Source organism: Geotrypetes seraphini, chromosome 4 (assembly GCF_902459505.1).
Source record: "Geotrypetes seraphini chromosome 4, aGeoSer1.1, whole genome shotgun sequence".
Taxonomy (NCBI): domain Eukaryota; kingdom Metazoa; phylum Chordata; class Amphibia; order Gymnophiona; family Dermophiidae; genus Geotrypetes; species Geotrypetes seraphini.
The window spans coordinates 90,373,479-90,390,149 of NC_047087.1; the positions used below are offsets into that span (position 1 = coordinate 90,373,479).

General features: G+C 44.1%; 1 protein-coding gene across 2 annotated transcripts in view; it reads left to right on the forward strand.

Moving 5' to 3' along the window:
• MYH15 (myosin heavy chain 15) overlaps nt 1–16,454 on the forward strand; it is a 143,725-nt gene extending 127,271 nt beyond the window's left edge. For both annotated transcript variants that reach the window (XM_033941288.1, XM_033941289.1), the window contains exons 39-42: nt 1,538–1,642; nt 2,919–3,014; nt 8,775–8,909; nt 16,322–16,454. In XM_033941288.1, the coding sequence (XP_033797179.1) occupies nt 1,538–1,642; nt 2,919–3,014; nt 8,775–8,909; nt 16,322–16,339 (354 nt within the window). In that variant the 3' untranslated portion in view covers nt 16,340–16,454. The remainder of the gene's footprint in view (nt 1–1,537; nt 1,643–2,918; nt 3,015–8,774; nt 8,910–16,321) is intronic.
• Nucleotides 16,455–16,671: the final 217 nt, after the last annotated feature.

A 16,671-nucleotide genomic window follows, 5' to 3' on the forward strand; every position in this document is an offset into this window, starting at 1 on the left:
AGAGTTAGGTTCCTGAATGGGACAGTACATGCCAAAAACCATTAAACCTGTGGCTATCGGCAGAAACATACTTGCCAGAACAAAGCCTGTCTAACACACATATTTTATCACTAAGACACGTTTCATGTTTTTTCTTTTTGGAGTTGTTGTTTGCAACTCACTCCATGGACGCTCGGTGGCCATTTCTAAAAGTGAAAGTAAAAGCAAAAAAGGTCAATTTTTAAATACTCTGATCTGCGAATACAGCGGTGTGAATAGCAGTCACAATTTGCATACCTATGGATATGCTAAATTGTGAATATTGGATGCACAAATAGCAAGAATGTACTGCAACAACAAAAGAAAAAAAAGAGAAAAATGTATTTATAGAAAATATTTTTGACTTATAGATCTTGAGTTATCAAATCTAAGGTTACCGGCAAAGGGATCCAGTAATAAATTTAATCACAAAATCCTTTTGTATAGAAGGGAACAAAATTTAGCAGCCTCTTGCAGCATGAAAGGGGAATCAGAGCTAAGCAAGTTAGCATATAGGGTAAGGGGGGATAGAACTTGATATACCGCCTTTTCTGTATGGTTACAATCAAAGCGGTTTATATTCAATGATTTTGTGGGAGGAAGGCTTCTTTCAACCTTATAACTGTTGATTTAAACATGCAGGAAGCAAAACTAAACTCAGCATACATTCTCAGGAGACAAGAGGGTAATAATAAACAGAAGAGCAAAGGGATGGGCTGTCATTTGTGACAGACTAGGAAATGTCAATGAAAGCCTATGTCATTGCATCCATTAGCAAACAAAACAAGTAGAAAAACATGGCATTTTATGTTCTGGCATTCATCAATAATAATGCACACTCAAAGAACATAAAAGTTGCCATACTGGGACAGACCAAAGGTCCATCAAGCCCGGCATCCTGATTCCAGTGGCCAACCCAGTGGCCAACCCAGTGGCCAACCCAGATCACAAGTACCTAGCTAGATCCTAAGTAATAAAACAGATTTTATACTGTTTATTCTAAGAATAAGCAGTGGATTTCTTCACGCCATCTCAATAATGGCCTATGAACTTCCCTTTTAGGAATTTAGCCAACCCTTTTTTTAAACCCTGCTAAGCTGATTTCACCACGTTCTCTAGCAATTGAATTCCAGAGTTTAATTTCACATTGTGTGAAGAAATATTTTCTCCAGACTGTTTTAAATCTACTACTTAGTAGCTTCATCACATGCACACTATTATTGGCTACTGACAAAATGACATAATGATCCACAAAAATGAATTCACAAAAGGAAAAAAACATCACAAAAGGAAAATTTGCTGGTTTCCCATCCCTAGTAGGTCATCATGTTGCCAAAAATGGAATGAGAACTGTATTGTAGGACATGATTCATCAAGACTCTTCTCCTATCCTGTGTCTATAGGAACAGGCCTTGTTGAATCAGATCCTAGTAGGAAGTGGCAGGAAAATCTGAACCGATTAGACAATTGCAGCCTACTGACCCTCCTGTGTGTAGTAATAACTGCATTTCTTTTGCAGGTTCGGGAGTTGGAAAATGAATTGGAAGGGGAACTGCGCCGCAATTCAGAGGCACAAAAGGGTGTCCGTAAATTTGAGAGGCGCATCAAAGAGCTGTCCTACCAGGTACAATGCCAGAGTGGAAACAGCACAGACCATAATGGGACACAGGACAAGTCATTGAGAGCCAGATTCTATAAAGGATGACTAAGCACACCTACATTGTAGGTACCGCTCTGCACAGTTGTCAATCAACTGCTAGGCATCCTTTATAGAATCCCGCCTACTGGTGCTTAGATGTACTTAGGTGTTGCTAGGCACTAGAGGGAGGTGCCTGGTATATTAGGCACGTAACTTGGATGCCTAGTGATGTCTAAGTCGACCATGTCTATTTTCTGCCCCTAACCACATCTAACCTGTTCACAGCGCTGCTTCTTCAAGACCAGCCACTGCCAGGCTGCTGCTGCTTTGGGAGGCCCGGAAGTTTGTCGGGTTTCACGGTGGGAGGGTCAGTGGGGTGCAAAGCTGCTGCACAGGGGGATGGGAGGGAGGGATGGAAAGCTGCTGCACATGGAGGAAAGAGGAAGAATTTGTTGGGGTGGAGGAGAGGAAGGGAGAGATGAAACAAAGAGGTAGAAAAGGGTGAGAGGGAGAAATTCTGCATATGGTGGAGGAGAGGGAGACATGCATGAAGAAGAGAGAGGGAGAAACGTTGGACATATGATGGAGGGCAGGGAGAGATGGTGCATGGGGAGGGAGAAAGAACTGTTGTATGTGATGATGGAGGGAAAGAAGGGAGAGATGATGCATGGAGGGGAATATATAGGTTTGACCCAAAGCACAAGGCAGAAAGAGAGAGAGAGAGATGGTAGGCAGTGAGAAAGAAACAAATGTTGGATTATGGCAGTAGAAGGTAGAAAAAAATAATTTAATTTTATATTTTGTGATATATGTCAGATATGAAAAGTGTATCCTGCTACAGCAGGTGTTAGACAGTGAGCGTGAGCTAGGACCTAACAGAGAGAGGAAAATTATTTTTTATTTTGTTTACACCACAGTGCTGGCATGGGGTTGGAGGGGGCAAAGGGGGTAGGGTAGGTGAAAAGGCTACAAAATAAACCCGCCAGGATCTTTGAAAAAGAATGCCTGATTAGGTGGGAAAAGTGAATTGAATAAAAAAAAATCAATTCAAAGGGACAAATCGAATCAAAACATTTTGCCCTGAATCCGACAGCACTACTTCATAGTCCTCCAAACACAGTAAGTCACCAGCAGCAGAAACAATTAAGACATGCTGCTTCTGGCTGGCTTTGGCTCCTTCCCTTTGCCATGACTGGTCACAAGAAATTGGTGTATCTATGTAATGTGCCTCATGCTTTTCCCATTTGGGTGTTACACTTAGGCTGAAGAGGATAAGAAGAATCTGACTAGGATGCAGGATCTAATTGATAAGCTGCAGTTGAAAGTGAAGAGCTACAAACACCACGCCGAAGAGGCAGTGAGTACCATAAGTGTCACCGATATTGATAAAGAAGACTGCCACTTCATTTTGGTGTAACTAGCATTGGCCATTGAAAAGTCAATAGCTGCTAGTAACTAATGATGATCACTGACTTTGGTTAGTTCTGTCTATTATATTAGTTGTCATATTTTTTGGGTTGCAACCATTCTTCCCCTTCCCTTCTCACATTTATGAACAGATGGGAGGGAGAGCAGGCAGCAGACTCCTCTTCCTTGTACAAGAAAAGCTCAAAGAAGGGGGGAGTAAACACATCAATTTCCTTGTTCTCAGGGGCTGGTTTTAGACATGCTGGGGCCTAAGGCAGAAATTAAGGAAGGGGCCCCAGATTTCTCTCCTCACCATCAGTGACGTAGCAAGGGTGAGAGGCGTCTGAGGCGGTGGCTTACCTCCCCCCGCTCTTTCCACAATCCTGCCTGCAATCCTTCCTCAATCCCACCTACCGTAGGCCCCTTCCCTTCTATCTCTAGTTCAAGTTGTTGCTCACGTTGGTCAACAACATGCTCCTCGCAACCTCATCGGCTCTCTCACTGACATCACTACCTATGCGTGGCACCCTGAAATGATGTAAGCGGGAGAGCTGATGGGGGTCTCAAAGAGCACATTGTTGATTGCCACAAACAACAACTTCAATTAGAGGTATGGGGGGACATGCACATGGAGGGGAGGAATGTGAAGAGGCAGGGGGTGGAGAGGAGGAGGGATGCTGGTGCCCCCACCAACATGGCGCCCACCAACATGACTGCTCCCCCTTACCATTCCACTGCCTGTCATTACCACACATAGAACAACTTTAAATGAGATGACTTTTTCACACACAAAACAGACAGTCCTTCACCAAATACAGAACAAGGGACTGTAAATAGAAATAGATATATGAAGACCAGAGTTGAACTGTGAACTCCAAGAAATTAAACTTAGCAAGTACTGCAACACTAGAGAAACAAAAACAGAAGTGCATTTCTTTTTGTAGTGAACATAATCAATGGCACAGCCATAGGAGGTCCTGGATCCAGATCCTACCAAAATTAACTACCTCCTTTATTATGGCTGATGGAGAACCCAAAGCCCTGTCAGCTGAAGAACACCTCCACATCCTCCTCCAGTCTAGCAGCCAGAAATCGCCAAGCTCTGCAGCCAGCTGCAGTTTCCCTGAGTTAATACCATCAGCTGCAGAGCTTGGAGAGATCTGGCTGCTGAACTGGAAGATGATGACTTCAGTTGGTGAGGTTTGGGTAGGGAAAACCCGGACATGTCTTCTTTTTAGAGGACTGTCTGGGTGCCTGGATGGACTTTCCAAAACCCCCATGTTTGTCCAGGTTTTACAAAGCCCTGCCATCCGGCTAAGTCTTGAGGGCCTCTGAGTATGCTTGAATGATGTCACACGCCCTCCAGACTTGGCCCGGAGGTTGGAGAAGAAAGACGAGGCTTTGTGGGGGCAGGGCAGGGCTGGAGGTGGTACAGGGCAGGGCCAGAGCAGAATGGGGCGGAGTCATATGTCTGGATTTCTACGTCAGAAAATCTGGTAACCCTAGGCTTGGGGGTTCCCTGCCAGATCAGTTTATTTATATTTTGCATTTGGATACGGTGAATGGAGAAAATTTGGTGCCCACCCACTTTAGGCTCTGCCCTTCCCCCCAATCAGCTGTCTGGCTGAACACAATACAAAGAGACCTGTGATGCACATATCCCAAAGCTAACATATTCCATTTAAATTCAAAATAAAAAACCTTTTATCTACCTTTGTTGTCTGGATATTTTATTTTTCCATCATGTTGGTCCCAATTTGTCTCTTCTGCTAATTCTCTTTCCAGTGGCTGGTATCCAAAAAAGCTTTTTCTTGTATATTTACTACACCTGTCTCTAATATACTGATCATTTCCTTTTAGTTCTTTACTCCTGTATCCAATAACACTCTTTTCTTTTTCTCTCCCTCCCGTTATCCATCATCTATCTCCACCCCACCCCCACCCCCAGTTTCTGGGCCCATCATTTTTCTTCCAGTCCTTTCCCACCACCTCTGGTGCAGCATATTCACCTTTCTCTCATCCCATCCTCCCGCGACTAGGTTAAAATAGCTCCAGGAGGTCCTATAGCCCAGCATCTCTTCCCCTTCTCCCCAGCACAGCTCAACATTTCTCTCCTGTTTCCCTCGCTTTTGGGTCTATGAAAATAATTTCCTATGGCAGCAACTCTGATCAACTGCCTCCTACATCCTTATGCATCCTCTGTCTCTGTCCCTTTCCTTTCTCCAGTTTCAGCATCTGCCCTCAAAGCGTCCTGATCCAGCCGTTATTTTCATCAGTTTTCCCCTCTGTACCTTTCTCCCTATCCCTTCCTGTGATTAGCATTGCTTCCCTGTGTCCCTATTTTCTCCACCCCCATCCAGTGTTGGCCCACTGTGTCCCTATCTCTTCTTCCTCCATACCTGGTACCTTTTCACTGTCCCTCCCCTCTCTCTTCCTTTCTTCCCACCCCCCACCCTGGGCCCAGGATCTCCTCTCATCCTACTCCCTCCCCCGAGTTCTGTCTCTTTCCTAGGTCTCCAGGATGTATCCTCCCTCTTCCATTCAACATCTTTTCCCTTTTCTTTCCTTTGTCAGTCAGCTGGTTACTCTAGTACTCCCTCATGTTTGAGTAAAGGATATATTGTCCATTCCATTGTGACTACTGGTTCCCTGCCTTCTTTCCAAATTGAAGGACCATCCCCACCCAACAACCCCAATATGCTTTCTCCTGCTACTACCACCTGTCTTCTGGGCCTGAAGAAGAGAGAGGAATGAAGAGTATTCCCCCCCCCCCCCACATACACACACCAAGCTACATCCTTACTCTCCCACCTCCTCCCATCCCTATCACCCCTCCCATCCCTCCCCTCCTCTTTACACCTGGATCAACCTGTCTTTCCTCTACTACTACTTATCATTTAATTTTAGGAACCTACATAGTTTAAAGGAGGGGTAACAGACATGAAGACCCCCAGAACTAAGTATGACCTTAGCTGAAGTAACCTCGTTCGGAAAGTCTGCCCTGTTTGTGTGTAGGTGTATCTTGCAAGTTAAGGACTATCTGAAGTGATAGAAAATAAAGAATTTGCCAGCGATTCATTAGGTATGAAGTGGGCATCAGGTGTTGATGCTTCACCTAGAACAGGGATCTTTAAACTACAATCCCCAAGTCCCATCTGGCCAACAGATTTCTATCTCTGGCTACATTAGACATTTATTTATTTATCGTATTTATATACCACTTATAGCCTAAGTAGTTCACATTCAGGTACTCAACCATTTTTTCCTTGCTCCTTCACCTGTCTGTTCCTTCCACTCCTTATGTTTAAGTCTTTGGCTGTATTTTTGTTGTTGTTAATTGTTTAATGAGCCCTTTTACAAAGCCATGGTAGTGCTTCTTCCATGGCAAATGCACCAAAGCCCATTCGATTCCTATGGGCTTTGGTGCATTTGCTGCAGGAGATGTGCTATCATGGCTTTGTAAAAGGGGCCCTAAGTCTATGCTAGAGTTCTATATTTTTTAAAAAATAAATCCTTTATTATTTAAAATGGGGCTATTTTAAAATTAAATCAACTGAAAAATGTACATCTATAATTATATTGTTCATGACACAAACACCAAATTTCGGCACACTCACAAATCACTTAATTTAGTGGCAATATAAAATCAAAGATCAGAAGACCTACTAATGAATTATAAGGGTACTAGTGCTACTATATTTTAGGATAAACAGTAAATGACAGCAGATAAAGACCTGAATGGTCCATCCAGTCTGTCTTTTTTTTCTTTGTTATTTCTGGGCCAAAGACCTTAGAAGTCTACCCAGTACTGTCCTTAGGTCCCAACTACTGGAGTTGCCATTGAAGCTCACTCCAGCCTATCCAAACCATCTCCTTTGAGGGATTCAAACCGTGAAGATTGTCCATTCATATTCTAATTAGAGATCCTCTGTGTTCATCCCATGCTTTTTTGAATTCTATCACAGTTTTCTTCTCCACCACTTCCTTCAGGCATTCCAGGCATCTACCACCCTCACCACGAAAAAGAATTTCCTAACATTACTTTTAAGTCTGCCATCCCTCAACCTCAATTTATATCCTCTTGTTTTACCAATGCCCCTACTCTGGAAAAGATTGGGTCCTATATTAACACCATTCAAATATTTAAATGTCTGAATCTTATCACCTCATCCCACCTCTCCTCCAGAGTATACATGTTGAGGTCTTCTATACTCTTCTCGTACTTCTTTTGGTGCAAATCCCCTTTTAAAAGAATAAATAGGTCAGAGTTTGGGATGTTTTTATGAGTTACTTCCTTCTGAATCCTCCCTTCAGTGACCATTTCAAAGCCATTTATCCCAAGCAACTTTGTTTTACAATTTGCTAATCCACAAAATGAGAATGAGATTTGATATACTACCTTTCTGTGGTTACAATCAAAGCACTTCACGTATTATATAAAAGAACTTATTTTGTACCTGGGACAATGAAGGGTTAAGTGACTTGCCCAGTGCCTATATTGGCATATAAAAATCAACAAGACACTCCCTACATTACCAACAATTGAGTAATAACACTGAGTTCAAATACATAAAAATAGAACAGTCACTGAACATAATTAGCAGTCCGTAAGCAGAATTTCCCTGGTTTAACTGGCTCTCTGAAAATTGCTCTCCCTCAATCTGGCAGAAGCAAATGCAGTGTTCCATAGCCAGACAAAGGAAGACATTCCCAATGTCTTTTGGGGCAGGAGGGTTGGCATATGATGCATTTAAATTGTATGCTTATCTACATGTTATTTTTCATAAGATTATAACCACAGAAAGGGCAGGTTCTAAAGTCTGCAGATTCTTTGAATTCATGGTCAATGCAATCTTAAAAGGGGAAAGTACAGAGGTGGTTTTCATTTGTAAATTGATACTAGGCTCCTGGATACTTTTGTATTTAGGTTTGCAGTTAGAAAACCACCCTATTTGTTTTGAGCTCAAATATCTTTATTACATTTTAACAAATAAAACAAATATAGGTACAAGATCATTTTTCCTAAATTCTAAAAACCCAAAAAGGTCCAAAAACCAAATTTTTTTTGTAACATTGTTACATTATTAATTTGTACAAAAAAGCTTACTTTTAGCATCAAAAGTGAAACCTGGCCCAAAGTTACTTTAAAGATTTCACTCTATGCTGAAAGTAGTTCAGTTTTTTCATCTTACCTCACACTGAGGTGTTGCCGGTGGCCACAATGATTCATATTCGTTGCCTGCTTTAGTCCTTTATGCTTCTCTTTGTCACATCCAGACACGAAGGAAAGAGGAAGTGATGTCGGCAAGGTAGGAGGCGGCAGAAAGCTTAGAGGCGACGAATATGAATCGCAACTGCCACTGGTGACACATCATTCTGAAAACTGAAAAATTCTAAAATCTGAAATGTCTCTGGTCCTGAGCACTTCGGATAAAGGATTTTGTACCTGTACTAAACAGCAGTTGTGACTTAATAACAAACACACCCATTGTACTTTTGTTTGAGAGGAGAGGGCATTTCAGTTTCAGCTGAAAATGCACAGACATTTTCAGCCATAATCAAAACGAGGCCAAATTCAAATTTTGGACAGGTTTTGGTGCCGAAACTGAAATTCAGTTGGCCTCTCACCGCTATCCTATCTCCAACTAGGATGTGATGTTTTACAAAAAGTCTTGAGAAAAGTAGCAAAACATTCTGCTATTTTTACTAGGAAGAACAATCAAATCAGTACTTGGCAAAGTACAAGAAACTGCAGCATGAACTGGATGACGCTCAGGAAAGGGCTGACATAGCTGAATCCCAAGTTAACAAACTAAGGACCAAATCAAGAGATATTGGAGGAAAGGTATGCTCAGAAATAGGTTATGTTCTTTTCCTACATAATTCTCTTTATTCTTTCTAATCCAAATGGAATGTTGTGGGGAAAAATTATACTTAAAGTGATGAAAACTTCTGTTCTTCTAGCTGGTGGCAAAAACAAATCTCTGAAAACTTTAATGAAACGGGACCAAATTTAGCATGGAATTTTAAAAAAACCCAGGGAAAAGGACATATTGAGTTTGAAAATGGGCCACCTCAGAGTGGGAAGGTTCCATAGAAATAAAAGTCCCCCCCCCCTTCAAATAGAACAATGCAATTCTATGAGCGAGGCAGTTCCAGCAACTGCAGCATTGAAATTTGATATAGTGAAACACAGCCATTAGGAAATTACCCATTTCAAACTCTTCCTTCCATTTCCTCTCCTAATTACAGACGCATACAGAAACACACAAACATACATACACTCATACAAATGTGGGAAAAAAAAATCTATGAAGCAGATTTTGCATGCCTTTTCCACCATGCACACCCATCTCCTTCCCCTCTCCACTTGCTACCCCATATCCCTCTTAGTGATTCAGATGTATATTGTAGACACTGTTGTAACATTTTGCATTGAACTGTATGACTTTTTTAATGGTGCTATGCACGGTGAACCAAAAACAAGGAAGCAGACCCCAAGAAAAACTAATATTGAAAAGAGTTGGGAGGGAACTGTACACATCCACCAAAAATAAAGTGAATGAGATTTATTAAAACAAATAAAGCATTAAAATCAATCTATGTCTGCAACATAGATTAATTTTAATGTTTTATTTGTTTTAATAATCACTTTATCTCTGTACAGTAAAGAGTTGTGCGGGAACAGAAATCCCGCCCGTCCCTGCCAGACTCCCCTCCGTCCCCACCTGTCACCATAAAAAGCAGCAATTACTTCTGACAAGATCATCAACGCGTCCATAGAATATAATGGACATGTCAGCATTTAGCGTGCACTAAATTGATTAGCACGCCTTAGTAAAAGAGGGGGTTTATGATTTAATTACCTGAACAGAAAACAAAAAAAGGGTTCCACCAGAGATTCCACTAGGAAAACAGCAGCGCAAACACAAAAGAAACTGTGGAATTGATGATCCTGATTAAATCTTTATTTGAAAAATTTGCATATGAAATTATAAAACAGAGTAAAAGATTTCATCAGGATCATCAATTCCACAGTTTCTTTTATGTTTAAGTTAATTACCTGACTGCCGGCTGCCGAATCCTCCTGCTTCTCTAAAGCACCTCCTCCTGCCTGCTGTGCTCAGCTCGGGTCTGAAAAATCAAATCGCTCGATTCCTTGTCTCCTGCCTCCTCGGGTCACTCTCTTCGAGTTTGAGTCTCGCCAGTATTAGGGCCGATCACTAAATACATCCTGTGTCTTCCCGCTCTAGTCTTGCCGACCAATCAGCAAGCAAGGCTCTCAACTGCATATATGCTGAGCAGTGGCACGTAAACAGCTGAGAGCCTTGCTTACTGTTCTTGCCTCGCCGCCAGACAAATCAGCAAGGCTTTCAGCTGTGGGCATGCTGAGCTCACTGCTCAGCATGGCTGTTTCCACCATAGCGCCGGACTGGTCTCTCAGCGGCGTCAGAATTTAGGTAGGCCTCAGTAAGTCGAACCCTGCTTCCGAAGCCTTCCATCCCCGTGGGAGTCCCGTGGGCCAGAGGGGGATCCCAGTAGGAGTCCTGTGAGCCAGAGGGGGTTCCCCGTGGGAGTTCCATGGGTCAGGGGGGATGCCCGAGGGATTCCCGCGATCCCCATTCTCATACAGACCTCTAGTGTACAGTTCCCTTCTTACTGTCTCCTTCCCTTCAATATCTCCTCTCACCTCCCAAACACTGGCATCTTTCTCCTCTCCATCCCTCCCTTTTCCCCGTGGACTGATATCTCTCTCTCCTCACCCTTCTCTTCCCTGCCCCTACCCCAAGATCTGGCATCCCTGACTATTTACAATTCTCCCCCTCCCTCTCCATGCTCTGGCATCTCTCTTCTCTGCTTCCTTTCCTTCCCTCCCTCCCTCCCCTGTGATCTGGCATCTCTTTCTCCTCACTCTTTCCTTTTCTTTTCTATCCCAGACTCCACCCCATGGTCTGGCATCTGTCTCCTTCCCTTCATCTCTCTTCTCTTCTCTGCTTCCCTTCCCTATGGTCTAGCATCTCTCTCTCCCTTCCCTTCTTTCCCCAAGGTCTAGCATATCTCTCTCCACCAGGTGTGGCTCACCCAGAGGTTGTGAGATCAAATCCCAGTGATGTTTCTTGTGACCCTGGGCAAGTCACTTAATCCTACATTGCCCAATACTGTGAATGTCAGCTTTGACATGCCAAAGCCACAAAAAGGCAGTATACAAGTCCTCATTCCCTTACCTGATGATTCTTCTTCCCTTCTATTTTGGTGGCTTTCTCCTTTCTCTTTCCAACCGGGTGTTGACGGCCTGAAGCTTTCAGGCTGCAGCATGGAGGGACTGGACTCTGAACTGGAGCATCCCCCGCCCCCCCCCCCTCAAGCTGCACCCGGGGTGGACCGTTCCCTCCCTTTGATATGGCACTATAGTAATAGTAGTAGTGCATATGCTGTCACATGAGATCCAAAAAATATTAGGGGTGTTTGAGCACCCACAGAGCTGGTGCCTATGGTTTGATATATTTTTACACTTCATTTCATTTTATTATTCTTTCCAACTGAATGAAGTGGCTCTCCTCCTGTTTTCCCTCTGGGGGAGAAAGAGATACATAGGGCTAGATTCACAAAGTAAACCGATCATGTAACGATCAGTTTGCGACCGCTTAGCAACCTGATTTCCCTCCGGCCCAATTCACTAACCTCTCCTGCGAGATCAATTCCAATTCGTGCATGCAAATGAGGGGAACTGCATGCAAAGTAGGTAGGGACTCGATTCACTAAACAAATTTCCCCGATCCGACTGGGCTGGCCGATCAACCCAAAAAGCGACTGCTGGGGACCAGTCAGAAACGTCTTTTCGACTCTACAGCTCCATTAAGCCCTGCTCTCTGCAGGCCCTGCTCTCTGCTGCCCCGAATCTCTCCTGCCTGCTCTGCCTTGAATCGCTGCCCTGCCCTTCCCCACACTGCAAGCCCGTGGTTTTAACCCGCAGGTTAAAACCTTGCCCTCAAAAAAGTTAAAAAAAATTTTAAAAGTCACGGCTTAGATGCATGCCCCCCCACACTGCCCCCCCCCCCACGTGCACGTGCCGATGCCCCACAAAAGGCAGGAGGGATGCCAACAACTCCCTCCTGCCATGTGAAACCCCTCCTGGTCTGGCCGGGCCCACCCCCTCCCCATACCTTGTAATATCATTGGGAGTAGGAGGGGTGCTCAGTCCCTCCTTTTCCAGGCCTCCTCCGAGGCCGGCCGACTGACCAGGCAAAGCCCACCCCCTCCCTGTACCTTGTAATATCATTGGGAGCAGGAAGGGTGCTCAGTCCCTCCTGCTCCACACCTCCTCCACCACAAGTGTGGCCTTAGGCCACCCCCTGATACATCATCAGATGCACGGGGAGGGGCCTGGGGCGCCTCAACCAATCAAGGTCTTCCCTAGACTCCTCCCTAAGGAAGTCCCTGATTGACTGAGGCACCACAGACCCCTCCCAAGGGAGGAGCGCGAGGAGCCTTAGGCCCTTCCACGAGCATCTGATGATGCATCAGGGCGTGGCTTAAGGCCGTACTTGTGGCGGAGGAGGCGTGGAGCAGGAGGGATTGATCACCCCTTCTGCTCCCGATATTACAAAGTATGGGAAGGGGGTGGGCCTTGCCCAGCCAGCTGGCCGGATTAGGTTAAGGTACTGGGAGGGAGGTGGGCCCGGCCCGGCAAGGCAAGGAGGGGGTTCACATGTCAGGAGGGAGTTGTTGGCATCCCTCCTGCCTTTTCTTCGGCGGGGCCGCGTTTGGGGGGGTGCATTTTTTAGGGGTTTGGGGAGGGAGGAAGCACTTCCAGGGGGGGTTTCCTTTATTTTATTTTTTTTAACCGAGCAGATATTTTGCATGTGTAAAACACACAAAATATCTGCCCCATTAAAAAAAAAAAAAATTACAAGTCCTGACAGCAGTGACAGGAGGCTGCTTCTCCTGTCACTACTGTCAGGTCTGCGTATGATAGGCTTTCCTCCAATCCCCCCCATCTGCATATTAAAGTTTTGTGAATTTATCGGACCTGCCCGGATCGGACACGGATCGGTCCCGATCGGGCAGTTTCGTGAATCTAGCACATAGATGCTTATAGAATTCTTTCATGTCCCTGTGTGTGTTAACATAGTAGTAGATGGCAGATTAAAATTAGCAAGGTCCATCTAGTCTGCCCAGCAAGGTGGCTAGAGTTGTACCTGTGCAGAAAATGCAGGCTACCTCCTCCGTGCCGTTTTTTTAGGATTGTAACTGCAGCTCTGTGCAGGTTTCACATCTCTACGAGGCACATTTATTAAACCTTAGCATGGGCCAATGGAATTAGTGCGCGTTAAATGTTAAGTAGTCTATTTTCTACCTACAGGCTTCTTAGCATGTGCTAATTCTGTTAACATGCACTAAGTTTTAGTAAAAGGGCTCCTATATCATTTGTTTTGTTTTAATCCCATCTTTTTGCTAAACAAATATTCTCTGTGTTTAAACCACATCGCTGTTTTTGTCCCAACCATTCCAGACATCCACCACCCTTTTTGTGAAAAAGATTTCCCAATGTTGTTTTTAAGTATACCTGCTTCAGTTTCATCTCATGCACTCTGGTTTTATAACTTCCCCGTTTTTGAAGCCAGCAGTCAGGCCAGTGCTGCCCAGCATTTGCTGCTGTTTGTTTAAGTTGTTTTAAATACCACCTATCACTGGAGGTACTAAAGCATTTTTTTCCCTGTAATATGCCACAGGATTTCCTTCACTTTATTGCTTTGTTGATTTTTTTCTTAATGTTTTAAAATTTCAATAAAAGCACTGCAGAGGAAGAAGATGCATTCACGATTCGTCCAAAAGGAAACAAAAACAATATCCTCCCAGCTAGTAACAGCAGTTTTCATTCAGAACTAAGCCTTGAGGCAGAAAGGAATGTTTCATATCATATCAGAATACGAGTAAATGCTTAACTTGAGGAAGAGATCTTCTTGTTTCTGTGACTCAAAGATGTGAATATAATATTCAGAACTGTGCCCGAATTCAAGCTTAGCAGCAATGGGGAGTGTGTGGCACAGCGGTTAAAGCTACAGCCTTAGCACCCTGGGGTTGTGGGTTCAAACCCACGCTGCTCTTTGTGACTCTGGCCAAGCCACTTAATCCCCCCATTGCCCCAGGTACATTAGATAGATTATGAGCCCACTAGGACAGACAGGGAAAATTACTTAAGTACCTGAATAAATTCATGTAACCATTCTGAGCTCCCTTGGGAGACCGTTATTGAAAATTGAATAAATAAACAATAGAGAGGGCAGTATGGTTAGAACCAACGAGGAAGATGAGCAGAGTGGGCAAGCAGACAAACTGAATGGGTTAAGTCATCCTGAGTAGAAGCTTCATCTCCCTGTATAATTTAAATTTCTGTTTGAGGAGGGGTGAAGGTGTTTCAGGAGTCAAACCCAATGGGTGTTAACAGATTTAGAGAGGAATTTTTTTAAAATTATGCCATGGACAGTACCCATACACCTGCTCTCATATGCACAAATTTGCTATCTATAATAATAAAAATAATAAAAGTTAAACATAGATTTATATATTTTATATACAGAAAGCTTTATTTTGTTTCTATGTACTTTAAATGATTCTTGTATCCTTTAAAATACTTAATAAAAATTATTGAACTTAAAAAAATAATAATAATAATAATAAAACCCTAGAGCGCGCATGCGCTGTCGAAAGTCCCTGAGTCCTGGAGGCGTGAGGTTTGCTTCTGTGCCAGTCCTCATGGCGCCTGCGCTAGCTGGAGGCGCGTGTGCCAGTGACTCCTCCCTCCCGCTACGGGTCCTCTTCAAAGTGGCCTGCTGAGGTTCGCCAGCTGCTGTAGCGAACCTTGCAGGCTGCTCTCCAAAGGATCGGTGAAGAAAACTATAAGAAGGCGAAGGCGGGACAGAGGCTGCGATCGGCAGTGGCTGCTGCTACTCCTCCAGCCGCCTAGCTCCTCTCCGCCGGCCCCGGCCGGCAGCCCCCTCCGTCCCATCCTCTCTGGCTCGCGCAGGAGAAGGAGCGGATGATGCAAGGGGGTTGAAAAAGTGAAAGGTGGGACGGGAAGGGGAAAGGGAGGAGGAGGAAGTCTAAAATGAAAAAAAAACCCAAAAAACAACTTTATACAGGAAGAGGAGTCTCTAGCACCCGTTAATGTAACGGGCTTAAAGACTAGTTCTATTATAATGTAGTTATATATACGAACATAAGAATAGCTTTACTGGGTCAGACCAATAGTCCATCAAGCCCAGTAGCCCGTTCTCACGGTGGCCAATCCAGATCACTAATACCTGGCCAAAACCCAAGGAGTAGCAATATTCCATGCTACCAATTCAGGGCAAGCAGTGGGCAGGAACACCTCCAACCAGGTCAGACAAACTTGCACATACATGTCCTGCATGGCAGTTTTATAAAAGCTGGTTTATTGTGTAAAACTCTATTCTATCTGTACTAAATTAACAAAACCAGACTAATTATGAACTTGTCACCCCAGTAAGGACACAAAATAAAATAAGTAAGTGTTTTGGGTGTTTAAGGTCTGGGAATACAAGTTTAATCTGCATTAGTTTGTTCATATACAATAATCATGGATTTGATATGTCACCTTTCTGTGGTACAACCATATTATATACAGGTACTTTCTCTGATCCAGAAGGGCTTGCAATCTAACCCCTCTTTTACAAAGCCGCACTGGCCCTTTAAATCTCTATGGGCTTTGGGGCCGTTACCGCGCAGTTTTGTAGAAGAGGGGGTAAGTTTTTGTACCTGAATCACTGGGACTTGCCCAGGGTCACAAGGAGCCACAGGGAGACTTGAACCCAGTTCCCCAGATTCATAGCCCACTATATTAGCTGTTAGGCTACTCCCCCACTTCACTCCGTGCTGCCGAGGAGGGCTAGGTGAGATCCAGCCCCCCATCATCTTCTACTTGCCTAGAGTCATTGAATGGCAGCCAGCAATGATCAAGCGAGACTGCTTTGCTGGCCATGGGTCCTTCTTCCTGCCGTGTCCCATCTCCTGTGAAGTAAATTCCTGTTTACGCAAAGGGATATGGCAGGAAGAAGGATCCGTGACTGGCAGAGCACACTGACTCCAGACAAATAGAGGAGAGGCAGGGGCTCAGGCCCCTTAATATTTGCCCCGGGCCTTGCTTTGTCTCTCGGCAGCCCTGACTACCCCTATTCTCAAATTGATGTCTCATGTACTTCATCAGCTCATTGTAACAAGAAATCTGTGTTTTAGGTGCGTGAGGAAGAATGAACATGTGCTGAAGGCAGAAGTTCTGCTCCCCACTACAGATTTTATTCTTTCACTTTCCCAAACACAGGATGAAGCTGAAGGCTGGCACATTTAGCAATAAAACAGATTTAAAAACACAATAATTCCTTCTCTCGTTACTGGCAAATTTCAAAGATACAAAAGTTACGTGTTATTCATGTGAATGCAGTCTTTCAAGTTTGTCTTCATTTTTATTGCTAAACAATGTAGCAGGGGTAGTGTGCCAAGTCTCAAATTCAGGTGCTTTTGATTTCCTCATTCCTGAACATAATGCACGCACACCTAATGCTGGTGTTAGTCAATTTGCATTGGGT